Source organism: Erpetoichthys calabaricus, chromosome 8 (assembly GCF_900747795.2).
Source record: "Erpetoichthys calabaricus chromosome 8, fErpCal1.3, whole genome shotgun sequence".
Classification (NCBI taxonomy): domain Eukaryota; kingdom Metazoa; phylum Chordata; class Cladistia; order Polypteriformes; family Polypteridae; genus Erpetoichthys; species Erpetoichthys calabaricus.
Genome location: NC_041401.2, coordinates 64,828,940 through 64,848,076, shown reverse-complemented (window position 1 = coordinate 64,848,076; position 19,137 = coordinate 64,828,940). Strand labels below are relative to the sequence as shown.

Here is a 19,137-nt window from a genome sequence, read left to right as displayed (position 1 = left end):
AGGAAGGAAACTGAATGGCATGAAGGACTGAAGGGAATCGGGAGAAGACAAACGTGCCATCATCACAGGAGAGGAGTGAGACGGAGCAAATTTAATGGAGTGAAGAAGTGAGAGAAGGCAAATGTGATGCAGAGCAGAGGAACAAAAGGAAAACGTAGCGGGCCAATTGGAGTGTGTAGGTGTGTGCCGTCTACCGGAGATGATCCCGTGCTTCTCTGGTCGTATTTATAGCAAGACAGACTTTCGGTTTTAGTGCTAGCAGTGGATCAACACTAAGTGTTGTTGCAGTGGGCTTCTTGGGAGTCGGAAGAGAGGAACAAAAGTTGGGCGCCAACTTAGGACCACCACGTGAGCAGGTTTAGCAGACTTAATCCAGTGGGTAACGCTGCAAAATGCATTCTGCCCACACCAAACTGATAGACACGAAAATGTACAAATATGTAATTAAAAATATGGAAAGCATATTTTATATTGATTTTCGGACTGAAGTAAGGCATGATACTGAATGAAATATATTGTACCGTCGATGGATGGATGGATGGATTCTCTGCTCTTTACGTGTCTCCTTGACCTGGCTTGCTATCCTTAAGGACTGCTTGCCTTTTGCCGCACTAGTTGTAAAAAAAAAACGCGTGCGACTGTGCAAAGTTGCCTTTTTTTATAGCCACTCCTACTATTGATGATGTCACGCCAGCTCGTTCTTTTGGTGACTCATCACTGGCTGATGTATATGGAAGAAGATATCTGCTGTGGCAACCCCTAACGGCAGCAGCTGAAAGAAGAAGAAGATCACTGGCTGATGTAACTTGACCATCTTGACTAGATAATTCATACGTTTTGTTAACTGATGGATTATTTTGGTTATTAGGAAAAACTGGCAGCATAATTAATGACAAGTATCATCCCTTCTGTATCGCCTATGAAATTGGGAAATGAGTAACAGCAAGACCAGATTAAGACCCCCCCACCAGCTCCAAGGTGTCAGACACATACTGTATATTTACACTCTGAACATCACCTATAAAATAAAATGAGCCAGGGTGGTCTCCCTCAAGGATTTAAGCCAGGGGTCACTTCATTCACTAGGTCGAGGGGTAGCAATGTAATGTAGAAGTAACTGCGTATGTGGAATGTGTGCAAAGTGCTGCAGGAACAGAAACATGCTGGTGGTACTGAGAGAGAGCAAGATGGTAGAAATGTGATGATTAGCTGCTGCTTTTAGGTAGGAGTGAAATTTCTGGGGCCTAAACTACAGGTCAGTCGGTGACAAAAGACGAAATTGGAAGCGACTCTGACCTTCTAGTGTGCAGTTAAGGGCTTATTTCAGCAGGGATGACATCCACATCCTAAAACGTCATTGCAGCTACAATCTTAATACATAATTCGCCAGTCTCCTCACTCACTCACTCACTCACTCACTCATGTCCGTCCGAAGCTGAATGCGCAGTCGCCTTCTGCGCAGCTGCCCGAAAAACCTTACGAGACCGACATCACGGCAGGCGGTGGATTTACGGCCATGAAAATTCAAAGAGAAAGGCGACTTTGATTAAAGCTCTAGAGGCCTGAAAGGTGATTTCGATTAGAGCTCGAGGCCTAATTACGCATTCATTCAATACACCTATATCAGGTTTGTGGTGCTTATACTTATTATATATTATACTATTCCACTCGTGCCCATTTCATCTTACGTTGTCGAAACGGGCTCTTTGTCTAGTCATATAATAATATCGCCTAATGCTCAATACAGTAACACGCAAAATACAAATAAATGTGAACTTACGGCTGCCCCTAACAGTACAACATCATTATACTACAGCACTTACATATTTACTTTTAAGAAAAGAGAAAATAATAAGTCTTGGCTTGGGCGACACTTCTGCACACAAAAGGCGATTTGATAGGGGGGGGGGGGGGGGGGGGTTGAATTTGGCACAACATCTGCGTTACTTTTTTTTCTGGCATATGCCAAGGCTGTAGGGCATGCATCCTGGTCAGCCTGATGGCAGATTCGCCCATGAGAGAGCCGGAGAGACAATTGTGCTTCAGATACAACTCTACTAACGTTTACCTTTCGTCACCATTACAGTAGACCCCCGCAAAGTCGCAGTTCAGAGTTCAATGCCTCACGTGTTCGCGGATTTTTTCCTTAGAACCTAACTAATAATTGTTAGTGGAAACCGCAAAAATCCACCGCAACTTTTTTATGGCATTTTTCGTGGCAATACTGCGCTGTAGAGAGAACACAAAGCAACCGTAGAGGAAAAGGCGGCTTGTGATGATAACAGCAGCCAATCCGAGAGCGTTATTCATTTTTCCTAGCTGCTGATTGGCTGCTGCTGTGTGACGCATCTCCGGCAGATGTAGCCCAGCATTCCCGTATCATAACAGTTTACTACGTGTAGCTACCTCGAGTGTTTCACTGAGCGTTCTCGTGTTTTTCGTTTTGTTCTTCTTAAAGCCCTAAGATGCCACCCAAATGCCCTGCACCTTCTAAGGCTTCTGGCAATGAGCCTAAGCACCAGAAGAAGTTTAAGACACTGCAGGAGAAGGTTGGACTACTGGATTTGCTTCTGGAACTAAAACGTTATGCCACAGTAGCCACCCAAGGAGCTGTAAATCCTCTGCTTTGCTAATTCATCATCATCTTCAATCAATATCATTCATTATTGGTGAGTACCCGTACATTTTACTGTATTTTCATTAAATTATTACATACTCTACTTATATCATAGGAAACATGCTTGCATGAATTCCAGTACATATAGCGGTAACATCGGTATTTTACATTCTAGCACTGCAGGAGACTTAGCAGTTCAGTAGACGGCTTTACCTTTACAATAACAACACTCATGTCAATCTAACGGAGCTTTACGATTGCAATTATATTTTTATTAAGTTTACATGTTTTTCCCTGGAATGTGTAGTGGCACACCATGAACTGAGAGAAGGCTGAGTGTCGACGTGTCGCCATTAAAAGGCAATCAGATGGCCAGCTGAGAAACTCGGAGAGAAATACGAAGCAAAACAAAATAAGACGAGAGTCGCTGTGCGGTTTAGTTAAACTGCCGCACTGCGTGGTCAGGTCTTGGTCTGCTACTCTCTCAGGTACACGCCAACTGACCCTGAGACGCAGGAGAAGACAAACACAATACACACGAGAGCAACAAAATAAAACAAACGTAGTGGGGTAGAAAAGCAGGAGGTGACAGTAGTGATACACAGGAGAGGAAGACTTAGAGAGTCGGGAGAAGAAGAACAAACAGCAATCCAGTGCAGAACCCACAGACGACACGACACGTTCAGTGCAGAGCTGAAGAACAAGAGGAAGCATTGGGAGATGACAAAGAAGAAACAAACTGACTGGAATAAAGAAGCGAGAGATGACAGACATCAAACAGAGCCGAGGAACATTAAGACGACTCAGGAGAAGACAAACACGATCCACAAAAGAGGAGCAAAGCCAAACAAACTTAATGGAGTGGAGACCTGGAAATGGTGGACTCAGTACAAAGCACACAAACAAGAGATAAACTTTGACAAGTGAGAGAGATGGTGACCTCAGTACAGGGCAGAGATGCAGGGGGGAAAAGTAGCACAGAACTGAGAGGTCATGAGCTCCATAAAAGTGCCGAATCCAAAGACAGGAGGAAACTGAGAGGCTCAACCAAAAATCAAAGGGATAGGAGGAGGCGGCTGTTGGCAAATTCAGCAAACGAGCGTGCCCTTGAACCCCTGCTGTAATGCTGTCCACACGGTGCAGGGGGAGGTTTGCAGAATGTGTCTGTAGTCATGTGACACGTGTAAATGGCGAGGCCGTGCTGGCAGCGTTTACTGGAAAGGCGTTGGTCGAGCTGATTCACCCTGTGAGGAAAATGTGAGCGAGCAGCGATGTGCCTGGAGATGGGCCACCCAAACACAAAGTCCCTGGCAGCCAAAGTGTCGGTGGCCGCTCTCTCACAGGCCATCGCTTACTTCTCTCTAGCTTTGTCCCCCAATCCTACCCTCTGGCTCTTTATTAGCGCGGCCATACCACCTTCTCCAATTCAGGGGGTGGACATGAGCTGGCTGAAGGAGAGAAGGCTGGTCACTCAAACTTCTATACTGACGTATCAATCTGCTGGGAAGAAGTGAAGGGTGACAGAGCAGGAGCAACTGTGTGAAATACAAAGAAAAAAATCAAAAACGCTGAGAAGAATACCAAAGAGGCCAGAAAGACCAATGAAAAAATCACAACATGGAGCAGCTTGTTGAAGAGGTGGGCCTGAAATGCTTATGGAGTTGGCCGGCGTGATCACAGCACTCGTCCCGCGTCACTGGTTTGCACCCTCAGAACCTCCAGCTGAAAAGGAAGTGGCGACTCATTGACAAAAACTGAGGAGAGGAAATGAGCAGGATTCAAAACATTTGAGGAGAAATAAAAGTCCAAGGGGGGGGGGGATGTGGGGGGACACACATTCTCCAAACATCTGGAAGCACTCAGGCCTCGATTAAACAGGAGAGCCTCCTCAGCCGGCCAGTGCCGACACCAAACCAACGCTGGTAGCCTGTCTGTGCTCCAGCAGCTCCCAACTCCTCAAGGTGGCGCGACACCCAAGGACAGATGCCAGTCTGGCACACAGACATTCACGGCCAGCAAGCTGACCAGGCCTTGGGGGGGCCATCTTGATAACACTGAGGGGAGGGGCACACAGAACAGCACAATCATTGAAGCTTTATTCATGACATGTAAGGGTTCAAGTGAAAGGGTTAAAAAGTGGACCAGTGTGACCCGTGACGTGTCAAGTCTTCTTAATCCCCCACCCCCGAGTTATGTCACCTCACTACAACCAACAGGCACAGATGGACAGGCCAGGTCAGTGTTTGGAAATGGGGTGTGAAGGCTGGGATGGCAGTGGGCACTACTGTCTCATGGCTCAAGAATCAGAGGTCCATGTGTGAATTCCTTCCACACCCCAAAAACACACGTGAGTGTGCCCGGTGATGGACTGGCACTGCCATGAGCCTTAGCTTGCATAATGTAGGACTGGATTGTGAAAGGCACTACACAGCCCATGCCTGCCCGTGACCCAAGACTGCCAAGGCCTTGATAAGCCAATAAATGGGTCAATAATGGCACTTGCTGGAAAGGTTAGTGGGCACAAATCTGTATTTTATATAGTGCCTTTCCCACTGGCCCAAAGTGTTACTTTTTCAGCTTTCCACACTTGGGGTTCTAGAAGATTTAGAATGAGAAAGGGAGCTGAACTGGGCACATTATGGGCTACAGTCCTCGGTGTTAACAAGTGCCCACACCCTGGGAGTCGGTCACAGTGCCAGAGGACACATCAGCTGAATGGCGTCTGTGTGAGCTCTGCATGTTCTCTCTGTGCACATGCAGGTTTATTCTCCGTTTCATTGGGGGTTTCCTCTCACATCCCAAGATGTACATGTCATGCCAACTGGTTCCTCTAATTTGGCCGCCAGTTGGTCTTCTGGCTGATGCTGCTTGGGGGAGGCACCAGCACCAATGCCACAGACCCCTAAAATATATTTTCATGCAGTGTGTGTCTATTTTTGTACATATACAGCATATCAACAAACTCAGGGGGTCAATCACCCCCCCCCCCCCCCATTTCGGAAGAGTGCGGAAACTCAATGGAGAGCAGCGCCCAGCCCGAGTGCCAAAACACCACAGAGGACCTCCTGCCCAGCGTTTCACGTCACCATCATTGCAGGTCACACATCGTGAGGAGGAAGACGAGCTGACAAGGGAGCTAAGACCCCGATCCCGTCGAGTCCAAGAAACGCCCCTGGCTCTGAGAATGTGCTTAGAATTGAGGTTTATGTCACGGCCCACGTGTGCAGCAGGAAGACACAACAGAAAGCTCATCTTGAGACCACTCTACCTGCAGACCCCCGGGATTCAGGAGCGCCGCGGAACTCCACCGCTCATCTTACAAAACTCCCGAGACGGCCATGTCAGAGAGAAGAGCAGGACTGGGGAGGAGGTGCCACCTAGTGGACAGCCTGCGAAGTGGTCTGCGTTCGTCGGTCCTGCTCTTTATGGGGGCGCGAAAGAAAAAGAACAAAGTGCGGTGTCTTGAGATCTTCGGGCGCTGCACACATTTACATCTGATTCGCTTGTTGGTGAGGATGACAGCGTGATGTTTTTAAGGGGGCTTTTTGACGTTTCGACGCCGTGCCACTTGATTGCAGCTTTGTGGCATTCTGTGGAACTTCATAATATGGAGCAGAAGCAGGAGCAGGTCAGGGGCCCAAAACTAACAAGCTGGGGGCGGTTAGAGGGTACCGACTTATGACCGAAATGGCTGCGGAGACGACTGTGCTCGAAGGAGTTAAACGCACCGTCGCCATATGTAAATAAACGGACTGAGCTGCTTGTGTAAAGGCGCTATAACGAGCCGCTCTTCACTTTCACAGAATTGAGATGTAGCTTTGGGGTAAAAAGTGCCATTTAAATTGCCCGATTTTCATATGCAAAACGAATCAACTGCAGAGACGCAAGGCCTTCCTACTTGAATATTTTATAGGAAACAATAAAGACATCAACTAAAAAAACGCACCGTGATCGGCTGTGCAGGCAGCGCTGTGAGGGCGTCTTGTTAGGAACGGATAAGGGGGGCAAAGGGCGGAGAAGTTCAGGGAGTCAGTCAGGAGGACGCCACTGGCATCGGGATTGTGGCTGTGATGAAGGTGAAAGTGGCGGCCACATGTCTAAATATGGGGAGAGCAATGCTAGAAAAGTTAAAAAATGGTAAAGTAGACGAAGAGTCCACACCTCGTGTACTTTTTCACACTGCGAGTCGTAAAACCTTCAGAATGTGACGTTGGTCACCTGAATGGTGCAGATGTTCTTGTTGATTTTATCAATGTCATGTCACACATTTAAGGTCACATTTATAGCATGAATTTGGTCAGCGCTCTGTGGACCCACCACATTCAGAACATGAAACTCAATTCCAAAGTGAGTGTGTCCAGTGCCCAGCCAAGCTAACGACTTTAGAGAACCCCATTTTGGTCGCCTACTGGACTTGTCTGGTGAGGTGGGCAGCAACTCCACACAGGAGTGAGAAACAGAGGCTTGTCAGTTGGACATGTTCACCACACTCTATGCACTACTATTGGCGCACCAACAAAAAGCAGCCTACACTTTAGCTGAAGTGGGCCTTCTGTGGAGATCCTGAGGTCTACAAACCCAAGCAGCACATGCCGAGAACACAAGTCCACAGCTCTACCGTCTGACCAGCCATGTGGGCTCATGACACTCAGATGCTGGTCCAAGAGCAGAGGGCACCTCAAATGCCTTTCGTACATGGGGTCTCCAGGTCCAACCAGGCAGAAATTCACCCTGAAAAAGTTGGCTCAAGTTTGGGGATGAAGATCTCACATCTTATGACATCGTAGAGGATTTATGTGTCTAGGAAATAGAAATGGAAAGGTTTAGAACACTCGGTTACACTTGAAGGCACAAAGACACTCCAGCTGGCGTGGACTCACGGGACTTGTGGTGGTGGCATATTCAAGAGGAGCCTTGCACACGGAGTGTCCCATGTGGACACGAACTAAAAGGGTACTCGTGTCAAGATGAAAGCCAGCGACCTGGGACAAGGAGTGGTGGCACGCAGCACCAACCTCTGTCTTGGTCAGGACCCCAGAATGTTCAGGTCTGACTGCACTACAGCCTTAGTCCAGTAAGTGGCCATGGCTACTTTGGGCTGATATTTAACCCTACACTGGAGGGGTTTGAAAGGCTGCCAAGTGGCCCCGAGTTGGGAAGACAGCGTGTGAGCATCAGAGAGGGGCTTGTGACACATGTGGGACGCAAGGGGGCTACTTGTTAAAATCACATTTTGTCAAACCCGAGGGAAGTTGATAGGAACCTGGTGTCTAGTTTTATGGACAAACATCACACATGACATTTTTGGTGGTGGTAAGTGATGGCACAGGGGCATTGCTTAATAAAAAATAAACAATAGCATCCACATATTTATTTACACATCCATTTTCTTACGTTTCTCCAGTTCAGGTTCCCAGGGTGCTGGTGAGGACTGTGGATGGGATGCCAGTCCAGTGCAGGGTACACGGGCACACACTGGGCCACTTTACCAAACAGCATTCAGTGACACTGAACTGTAAAGATGGCGGGCACCCTTCACTCCTCAAAACATAAAACGCTCTACAAGAATGAATTTTCATCAAACCCAGATATTTCCTGCTTCGCCACCTCTCTTGTTGGTCCGCCAGTCTCGGGGCCCACCCCACCTCACGAAGGACTCTCGGAATATCACTTTCGGATGAATCGTTCCAGAAACTGACAGTACCTTTGCTTCTGTGTCCCAGTGGCTGGCACATAGTGTCCCCCCGAGTGGGTGAGGTCCACAGCCCCCTGGAAGGCTGGCAGCAGTTTTCGACTCATAGCCTCGGGGATGACTTTGTCCGTCTCCCCAAACACGTGAAGTGTGGGCAGGTAGATGGGCGAAGCATAGAAGCGGGCATGCTGTTCACACAAGCTGGCAAAGCCGGCGATGAGAATGGCGAATCTGAAGCCAGGCTGGAACCGGGGGTCAGCGCTCTGCTCCTGAAGCCCGACGATCATGGCCACCAGGGCCGCCCCCTGACTGAAGCCCAGGATCCCGTCGAATGGTCCCTGCTCCTGCATGGCTCGTGAGACGACTTCCAGACTCTCCTCCAAGCCCTGGGCGGACTGGCACACTTCTTCAGCATGAAAGCTCTGCTCCTGGGCATTGGAGAACCACCAGCCTCGGGAGTCCTCCTCCAGCCCCTCTGATTGCCCTGCCGGTGAAGAGGTGAACATTTTGTGTTACTTCAGTGGTGTCACTGGGCGGTCACCGTTTAGTCCATTACTACTGTTTATGATTACTGAAATTTCCCTTTCACTTATTTCTGATATGATTTCCTTAAATTTTCACTTGACCCCACTAGACTGAAACAAAATTGAGGGGCTCCGCTTGTGTTAGCACTCACCTGCTTGCCCAGGAGGGGGGTGCCTGATCCGCAGAGGGCCGCTGATATACGTGAGCTCCGCGTGTTTCTTAAGGATCTTCCGCAGGGCGCCCGTCCGCTCTCGGAAGATTTCGGCACTCTGCCGGTAACCGTGGAGACACAGAATACGGAGTGGCGCGGACTTGTCGGCCATGTCGCCGTCTGTCGCACTCCTCCTGCTGCGTCGTTCACACCGCCCCTGTTCACCTCGCCAGTTCCTGAATCCTACTTCCCACTTCCGCTCGTACCTGATGGGTACTGCGGGCAGACAAGTCCGGCCGGAAACTGGCCTGCCGATCAAACATTCCGTTCTGGCTGCTTACGGTTTCAGGGGCCACACGGGAGTCTTCGTACCGTAGCTCCGTCGCACTTACCCCGACCACACGATATACGTTGTAAGAGCGGGTGCAGAGACTTACCAGGATTCGGCGTCAGTTCTTCTTGGCTTGCCGGCAAATCGAGTCCTCGATGTGGGGGAAGGCACACAGTGGTGGTCACCCCAATTTGTGGACTACTTGCCAATTGTATTTTATTGCTTTTATAACACACCGGTGAAGATTCAGCACTGAGCTACCCAAGAACACTTCATTTTTTTTCCCCTCTACCATTTTTCCCCAGTTCTTACTCCCCCCTCCTTTAAATAATCAATAAACTTTGTTAAAACTTCCAGACATGAAGACATGGGGGTCAGCATTTGTCAGCCCTGGACAGGTGCCAGTCGACCGCAAGGCTCACTCATTCACAGGGGAAAATCGGCAGTTATTGTGACGCGTGTGCCTTTCAGTGATATGGAAGGTAAGATGACGTGTACACAGGGAGAACATGCAGACTCCACACAGACAATACGCAGCTGTGGGATTTAATCCATGAGGCAGGAGCGCTAAACATGTCCAGCCTGCACTGTCAATCCTTGGATTAGATGGCTCCGTGGGCCAAACTCTGCTCTGTCCGTCAAGGCAACTCCTCAACAGGATTCATCAGATCCGGTGACAATCTTTTGTTTTTGCTGTTTGTGCTGCTTCAGCATCAGCATTCCCATGCTGTTTGTGCTGAGCTGTGTGTGTTCTTGTCAGTCTACCAGCTTTAAACAGAGCGGCCTGTTTGTATGGTGTGGGCGGCTGGCCTACAATATTGGCCACCCAATGTCTGGTCACACCAGATAAGCCAGCCAGGAAAATAACTGCACTTCATGATAAAAAACAATGAAAGCTCTGAAGGAAATCCTACAAGTGTTGCTGAAATCGCCCATGGCCTCTATAGATGTATGACACAAAACATCACAGCTCAAATATGAAGACCTCACATGGGCACCAAAAGTAAAACCCATCCATCACAACAGCAGAGTTATGGGACAAAGTGTGGGGACAGGAACAAGCTGCAAGGCACGTCACCTGTGAACCTCAGGGCCACAGCTTGAGTGGACTGGACAGTGTGACCTGTGACCACAGCCTCTCTGTTTGTATGTGACCTGTGACCACAGCCCCAGGGTAGGGACAGATCTCGTACGAACAGAGACCAACAGACCTCCAGATTGGCACGTCATCCAAGGAGCCAGTGCGGCAGCTCATGTGAGTTCGACAGCGGCCAAGCCAACCCCAGACTGGCATCTGATCTAATGGGCTGCGGTCACAAACAGAGGCTCAGACTTCAGAAATAGGCCGGGAGGTCACTCCACTTAATGTCATCGGTCCTCATCACGAAGGCAGCACTCTCACCTGGGCTGACATTGGATCAAACTGGCCACCTCATAGATGAAAAACCAATGCCAGCCATATTAAGCTGAAATGTTAAAGTAAAAAATGCTCAGATCAAGTTAACACTAAAGGGGCATCCTGCCTTTTGGCACCAATTTACAATTTCAATGTCATTATAATCCTTACATAGGGTCTAAAACTCACAGAAAATGCCAAAAACCTTCTAATATTGTGTGGCTGTTGGCCATTTGTATGTGTTGATGTCATCAGTCAAATTAAAGTTAACATAAAGGTCTGTGCCTTGGACTGCTGGTCACCCTCTGTCCACGTGTCACGACGGCCACTGCATACCCAGATGCCCCCTCTCTTTGACAAGTGCCAGTCCTGCTCAGTTTATGAGGGAGGCAAAGCTGCAGACCACCTATCAAAGTTCATCTTGTGAATTTAACCCAACTAATGGGTTTAGCTACCTGGTCAGCTAACTGAGAGCCACTTGGGAGGAACTCTGACCCGCAGCTGAGCGACACCTGGAAATGTAGAAAAAAAAAGTGCCAAAGGTGGCGCCCCACGGCCATCGGCAGCTGCTCACCACTGAGGCGCTTATCTTGTGTCTGATGGTTTGAAATGTGATGGCCTACAAACAGGAAGAAACTGTGATCATCCTCATCATCATCAAAAACGAGTCAAACAGTGAAGACCCCCAGAGAAATACTCCCTTAAAAAGTGCAGGCGGCAGCGGCACACGTGTGTCATACTGATAGCCATTCCTCAATCTAGCGGGTCACGATTTAATCTGAAATGTGCCAGGGGGTTCATTTTCACACATTGTAATGTTGACCACATGAACCTAAAAAAAATAACCGAAACCTGCGGGTACTGGAGGAGGGGAAGGTGAACAAACCAACCTGTGGGGGTCCTGGTGGGCTCAGCACCTCGGCCTCTCCTGCCCTGCGTCACCCCCCGCCGAGGCCACTGGTCTGGGGTCCCCTGGGCTCTTTGTATGGTGTACTCTTACGATTGCTTTAAATTTTGTTAATTTTTCTTGGCCTTTATACATTTTTTGAGTCCTTGCATTTTTCTTTTTAAAATTGAATCTTTTCTGAATTCTATTTCGCTTTCACTTTGAGTGTACATTTTGTTTTGGGACTTGTCCTTATATGTTTTCTTGTTAACCCTGACGCCATCGTGTCTTTAGTGGTTGCCATGAATTTCCACTCGTCACGATCTGGCGGCTGCTTTGAACTTTTTAGTTTCTCCTTGGTCTCTAAAAATAACTGGAACTTCGTTATGAAGGATTTAGAGACGCATTTCTAATGGGGTTACAAAGTAAATACGCATTATCTTCCTCGTGGGCACCACTATGTTGGGCACCCACGGTTAGCGATGCGTTCACAGGTCGTCCACCAGTGATGTCTGCGGGTGCAGCCCTATTAGCGTTGTAGGCCGAGCACTCAAGAGGACTCTTTTGTGACCCTCGTGTGTAAGGCTCACGTTCAGAGCTGTAGCTTTGGTTACTTTCCCTCTTTGGTTTTTGACGTTCATATCCTAAGCTGTGTTTACTAAATCTTGCATTTCTGCTTCTGACCTTGGCTGGTCATTTATTAAGACCTTCTTCTGGTTCCATCTCTTTTCAAAATGGCTGCTGCTCTGTGCAGTCATTAAAGTGCTCCTGTTGTCAACAAGTAACCATCTGCTGTTAAGGCTGTGGCTCTGCGTCACATCGTGTGGCATGGCGTCCCCAGGGTGTTGGCACATTCAGTAAGGCAGCGGTGCCACTGATGCCCAAGTCTGTGGATCCCTTCTCAGGGCCTCTTCCTAGTACTTTTCTCTTTGGCACTCTGACTTTGGGAATTCTTGCCTCGATGTTTAGTCTGCTGACCTTTCTGATTCCTGTCTTCTTCAATCTTCTGATTTTGTCTTCTGCTCTCTTTTTCCTTGTCCTTGCACTCTGCCAATTTTTACTCGCTCTTGTGGAACACTCATACATTTATGTGCAGTCTGAGCAGATGCTTCAAAACGAGACAAACTCGAATATTTCACTGATTCACACAACAGAGGCACTGAAGAGTAATTCAAAGTTAAAAACACAAACAGCGCATGAAGGGTTAGCACAGCCAGCACTCGTACTGCAAGTTTAAAAGAGCCCACCTCATCCAATTTCAATATTTCAGCCAATGAAAATACTGAAGAAGAAGAATCAGGCCATTTATGGAATATGCAGGTCAAAACATCTCAATAAGCAGCAGCTGAAAGGAGGCCATGATAAGATTTACCTGTGAGTACAGGACAGGAGTTGAATATGAACCCTTGGCCCTTGGGAGGTCACACTGACAGTATGGCAGGGGGGACACAGAAAGATTACTCCAGCATACTCTTCATGTGCTCCGGCCAAGAACAATGAGAAACGCAGCATTTCACCCACGAGAGCCACAACTGCCATACAGCACAGTGAATGGGAAGCTTGACAAGATGGAGGAAGGAGGCTGGAACCCAATCTCATATGCAGGGGGTCTTCATACGTCCTTAGCATGAGTCAGACTGGCATCCAGTGGATAATCCATGGCAAGTGGAGGGCACAGATGACCGATCACCAGTAAGCTGGAGAGCCCTTGAGGTTTTCTATCAGTAAACAGGATGAAAGAATTAATGGAAAACAATTAGAGCCCATTACTGCAAAGGAGGGAGATGCAGATTTGTCGTTGTTTTGTTCTTTTTACTTTTGAAAGTTTCAGTTATTGTTGTCACGAGTAGAGAATGGACAGTAGATTGTGGACATCAGCGAAAGAAACTGCATAACAGAACAAGTAAGAGGGCAACACTCTGACACCTCCTATACAAACAAAAAGATGGCAGCTGGAGCAATCCCAGAGTTCCAAGGGAAGGTGCAAGTAAAACAAAGAAACAGAACAAAGGAAAATGAAAACGATCCAGTTTGGGATTGCTGTTTTTTATTGGGACAGCTGCCGTATTGCCATTTGCACGTCACGCTTGCTTTCTTGCTTAGCCTGCTGGGGCAGTGGTGAAGTTGCTGGGTGTGTGTCCACTCCCTCGGTCAAGTCATATTTTCTGCTCTACTCTTGTTGTCATCTTCATCTGCTTTAGCCTCCTCCTCCTCCTCCATTTTGTACACCTTATGTCAGGGAAATGCACTCTGATCAGCAGCTAATTCAATTCTAATTACTCATGCATCGATGCAGCATTTCCAAGTGAAAGCAGCCAAAATAAACATCTGTTAAAGTCGCATACAACACCTCTACCTATTAAGCACTCAATCAGAGTTAACAGGCAGCAGACAGGCTCTTGAAAAGAGGTTTTCATTATGACTAATATGAGAACAGGGACCCTGCCATGTTATATCCACACAATAAAGTAAAATGGACATTAAAGTCTTACAGGTACTTGTGCAGCCGTCTCAGCTCTGTGGTGTGACCCCTGACAAAAATCATCCTTGTCTGTTTGTCTGCTGCAGTACCGGCAGGTCAATCTTTCAAGGGTACCTGATGCCGAAGCTAACACATGTAATGGCAGTCGTGACAGGCCACAGCAAGCTCACTGGACGGTAGGAGGGGTCGTGCCTTCTTTACATCTGGATTGGTCATCAACCTCTGAACCAGGAGACGATACCGGCGGGTCCATCTGAAAAATAAAAGCACAAGATAGGAGAGGAGTGCCACATTAACAAGACTTGAAGATGAGGTGACAAGGCCATACTAGCAATAAGGATGTTAGCTTCATTGGATCCTGGAAACCATTCATCTCGGTAAGGCTGCACAATGAATGATCTGTTCAGCACAGCATAAACAAATATAATGATATTTTAAATAAAACAGTAACTGCTGTAATAATCTAACAAAGAAAAAGCACCAAAAAGTCCCAGTGAAGTGCTGACTGATAAAACGCAATGCAATTCATTTCAATGTGCTGTCATGGGACCTTCACTATTCCACTGTCTGTTGTGTGTTATGTCTAACGTACAAGACACTTACATCACTGTGCCTTAACAGGCTCATTTAGCAGCCAGATACTTCACCCTTACAAATGAAGACCGAGGAAGGAAGATTGCTTGTCAAACAGACAAACTCTACAGCAACGTGAAGGCCATACAGAATATGTAAGTCCATCTCTGATCATTCAGTGCTCTGTTTTGGGGGTTTTTATACTTTAAGGTAGTCCTAAAATTCCCCATACATGTCTTGAGCAGGATTGCTTTCTGGAGTTAAAATGACACATATGCAGTCAAAGTAAAAATCATCAAGACGTCTGTCTCCCTTCCATTTGTAATTCAATGTCTTGGAGTCACCTATGCTGACAAATGCAGTTAACATGTCTTTTGACCACAAGCCAGAACCCTCCTGCCTCATCCCACCCCACAATTCAAAAATGAAACCTTCCAGGGTGCTCCGTGTGCACAGTCATACATTCAGTATAGCCCCATAGGTTACTACATGCATTTATGTTAAATGACACAAAATCACAATAGGCCTTTCCAAACACTCCACACCGTAATGTGCTTGAAAATAGAAATAAAAAAGTATTTCACTAAAAACCTTTTCCCTGTTGGCAGTGCATGATCACAGTAAATAATTATGACTGTTCTTACAGATTTAAACACAAAATGATATCTAGTAGGTATTTACAAGTTGCTTCGGAATGTAACACTGACTTGAAAAAAGTTAGAAGTATTCCCATAAGTGTGACTGTTCTGTTGAAGTGGACTGCTTTGTTATTTGTCTGATACACCATGTTGAACTGTGTCAGAGTGCAACATGGTGGGTGCTCTGTTTTATAACAAGAGTGCATCAGACCATACAAAGCACTGGGGAAGTTGTGGGGATTAGTAGGTAGTCTTGTCTGCCAGCAGTGTGTCTGAGTTGCTGCAGTCCCTTCTCAGCTCTGCCCCCCAAAGGCCTAGCTAGTACCACATATTAGGAAAATCAAGACTTGTCACAACCCTTTCTGAATGAACATTTCATTGCAGTACAGTGCCACAGTATTAACAGATCCCAGACTTGCCCTCTCCAACAGCCAGGAGACAATGAAATGCTGGTCTTGTGCACACTAAGACCAGGTTTATGCTTTACACGATGCGATGCATGCTCCAGCGGATGCTCCTGCTACACAAGCGTTTTACTGTTCATACTTGCGCGCATACTTTAAGTAAATCTGGAAGAATCCACCAGGTGGCAGTGTGAGATATTATCACAGTGAGAACGGGTTTGGCTTCGCTGTGTTGTGAATTGCCCGGAACACCCATTAAATTTCGATGACACCTTACCGCAGTATCTCTGAAAAGGATGTTTAATGATTAAATCCATCAATCCAGGGATGTGTCCATTCCAGCAAGCATTAGGCACGAGGCAGAAACAATCCCTAGACAGGGCATCAGCTCATCGCAAGGTGAATACAAGCACTCACATACACTAACGTCATTTTAGTGTCACCAAATCTGCATATCTTTGGAAGGAAACCGGAGTACACTGTGGAAACTCAGCAGGAAAACATGCAGACTCCAGGCGGGGAACACCAGCGACATGACTCCCTGCGAGACAGCAGTGTTACCACTCCGCCACCATGTCACCCTCATGTGTGTAATCATTAACAGTATTTATTATTTAAACGAAATTAACGATTTATCTGTAAAATGTAACATACATACTTTAATGCATTTCATCATGAAAGTGATATCAAGTATAAATCTAAGGATTCTAAATGTGCAGAGAGTTGGAATATCATACATTTAATGTGTTCTGTGTGGTGATGTATTGCTGTTTGCCACTGCTGTCAGGTCAGGAGGAAGCCCCAGAAAAAAAAATGGTATGTGAGACTTTTAAAATGTCTCGTGTCATTACAATCGGGAATATGCAACACTTGCATCTGTATGTCAGCATTTTGCTTCACCACATCAAATATCGAAGCGCGCACATCGATCCTGTAGGATCCGCATAGCGGCTTTTTGTCACATGTAGATAGTAAACAGAAACTCTGACGTCACATTCCAACTTTTATCACACTGTGCCCCCCGACTTTTTGCTGGTACTGCAACTCGCACACGCGTCGCGTTAATTTCTGAGGACCTGCCCAAAGGATGCGTCAGTTGAACGCTGGGAATGTGTGGCAGCCATGATGCGTGCGTGTCCGCGTTCTGAGCATGAAGTATAAACGAGCCCTAAGTTGTACAAAATAACAAGGGGGAAAAAAGAGATTTGAACAAGACAAAGATTGACCAGGCAACTTGCATAACATTCTCAAATCCAGGATTGCAAGGGCAGAAGGGCATGACTGTCTCCTGGCAGGATAGGGTGCAAGAGATACAGAAGCCAACTCAGATTCACCATTTATCCTTCTTATGTTTGGGGTGATGGGAGACACAAGAAAAGCATAAAAACTGCTCATGGTCTACAAGTGGATGTGGGATTTAAACCTACAAAATTGTGTTATCCATTGTGCTACCAACAAGGCAGTTAAACTGTGAAACTCTCTAAATCTATTTATGTCCCACAGGTGTTTGACAAGGACTCCAAAAGCATGTCACAAGAGCTTACACTCGTCAGTGCTGCCTTACAGCACCGTTCAAACCTGTTTTTTGAGTTTTAGTCCCTCAGAGTTAACTCCTAACTGCCCCCTGGTGGTTAAAATACTGCATGCTATAGTAGCACTCTGCCTGTGTTTATTGAAAACCACACAATGGACAAGTGGATCAAACCAGGATCTGGATACTCAAAAGGTCAAAAACAAAGGAAAAAATATTAAACAAGCTGGATACGCTGAATGATCACTTGAACACTCGAGCAGGAGGAAGGACACGGCTGGACAGTAGCGAGGAAGGAGCTGAAAGAAGCAGTCCCAGAAAGATAAGCAAAGGTTAAGTAATGAGTCAATTTACAAAATGAAGCTGCTCCATTGCTCCACATTGTGTTCTATACTGCTTGTTAACTTTGTTCTAATCACTCAAATATACATTTGGATTAATGATTTGTTTTTGTAATTTGCCCTTGCCCATTAAATAAAGAAATAATAATGTTAGTAAGTAAAACTTTTTGGTTTGGTAAGTGCTGGACCGTTGGAGACTTGTAAGTATGAATTTCATTGCATGACATACTGTACATGAAAACAGGTTTTAATTTGAGCTAGTAATACAATGGCACATGCAGGACTGGGCTGATCAGGATGAAGGTGTACTGTACCCAGCCTATGCACGGCAGGATTGTCAGGGAGCACTGCAGTGATTAATACCAGACATTTTGAATGGAATGTACCTAAAATATGAAGGGGTTTGATGAATGCGGAATGTGACTGTGTGAATTATAAAATGAACACCGGCTATAGCTGCTATTACCTCCATCCCAGGCCAACTATACTTCTTTCATGTTCCTGGAACACAGGATGGAAACAAAGAAATGCTTGTGCAAACTTTGTCAGCTCCCGCTTAGCATCTTCTTTTCGGTGGAGGCGATGTAAAGTCAAGCTTTATAAAGCTGAGCATCTGAGAAGAGCTCCTAGGTGTGTCTCGAAAACATCAAAGACCAGCTGGCAAACTTCTTGTCAGATACTTTTTAATCTGTGAAAGCTGTAGCATGTTTGTTCCTGTTTATTTCTAGCAAACCAGCAACATTATAAATCTCAGCCCAGAATGTTAATTCAACAACACAACAATAACACCATTTATTTATATAGCACATTTTCATACAAAAAGTAGCTCAAAGTGCTTTACATAATGAAGAAAAGAAAAATAAAAGACAAAATACAAAATTAAAATAAGACAACATTAGTTAACATAGAAAAGGAGTAAGGTCCGATGGCCAGGGTGGACAGAAAAAAACAAAAAAAAAAAACTCCAGAAAGCTGGAGAAAAAAATAAAATCTGCAGGGGTTCCAGGCCACGAGACCGCCCAGTCCCCTTCTGGGCATTCTACCTAACATAAATGAAATAGTCCTCTTTGTAGTTAGAGTTCTCACGGACTTGCTTCAATTCCTTGCTTTATTACCTGTTTTCCCAATTCTGCGGGTTCAGATACAGCACCAGCTGTATCTTTAGGTGTATGAACAACACACAGTTTGTCAGGTCACCAGATATTCAAGGAGAGTTGGTTATAGGCCAGAGGTTAAGGGTATTGTAGTGTGGTGGTATTACAGTAGATTCTCACTTAATACTAAGAAAATTAATGAAGATGTTATTTTTTCAGGAATTACAAAAGGCTCATACTGTAATTTATGTACATGTAAGTGCTGTGGAATAAGTTGGCAAATTTGTATTAAATGGAAGAGCCTGACACTATTCTTCTTATTTGGTCCAACCACATAGCTGAACTGAAGAAACATATCACACAAATTTTAAAATCTGATTTGAGAAAAGTCTAGCTGCAGTTTTCATTTCGGTGATGTTTTTCATTATTTTCTATAGTGTTAATAGTCCTGGGTGCTGTCAATGGGATGAAAAATC

General features: G+C 46.1%; 2 protein-coding genes across 2 annotated transcripts in view; both read right to left on the bottom strand.

Moving 5' to 3' along the window:
- Positions 1-7,973: 7,973 nt before the first annotated feature.
- Positions 7,974-9,251, bottom strand: ovca2 (OVCA2 serine hydrolase domain containing). The gene is made up of 2 exons (XM_028806650.2): positions 8,986-9,251; positions 7,974-8,793 (listed from the first exon to the last, which is right to left on the bottom strand). Exons 1-2 carry the CDS (start codon positions 9,155-9,157, stop codon positions 8,285-8,287), a joined length of 681 nt encoding a protein of 226 aa, XP_028662483.1. The 5' UTR covers positions 9,158-9,251; the 3' UTR covers positions 7,974-8,284.
- Positions 9,252-13,995: 4,744 nt separating this feature from the next.
- Positions 13,996-19,137, bottom strand: part of dph1 (diphthamide biosynthesis 1) — a 464,509-nt gene continuing 459,367 nt past the window's right edge. The window contains exon 12 of the mRNA XM_028806649.2: positions 13,996-14,333. Coding sequence (XP_028662482.1) covers positions 14,247-14,333 — 87 coding nt within the window. The 3' untranslated portion in view covers positions 13,996-14,246. The remainder of the gene's footprint in view (positions 14,334-19,137) is intronic.

Excerpts from the sequence above, each read along its gene's own strand:
- ovca2 (XM_028806650.2), bottom strand. The coding sequence starts at position 9,157 with ATGGCCGACAAGTCCGCGCCACTCCGTATTCTGTGTCTCCACGGTTAC. Across the intron at positions 8,794-8,985 it reads CCCCCCTCCTGGGCAAGCAG|GGCAATCAGAGGGGCTGGAG; the intron begins GTGAGTGCTAAC and ends CTTCACCGGCAG.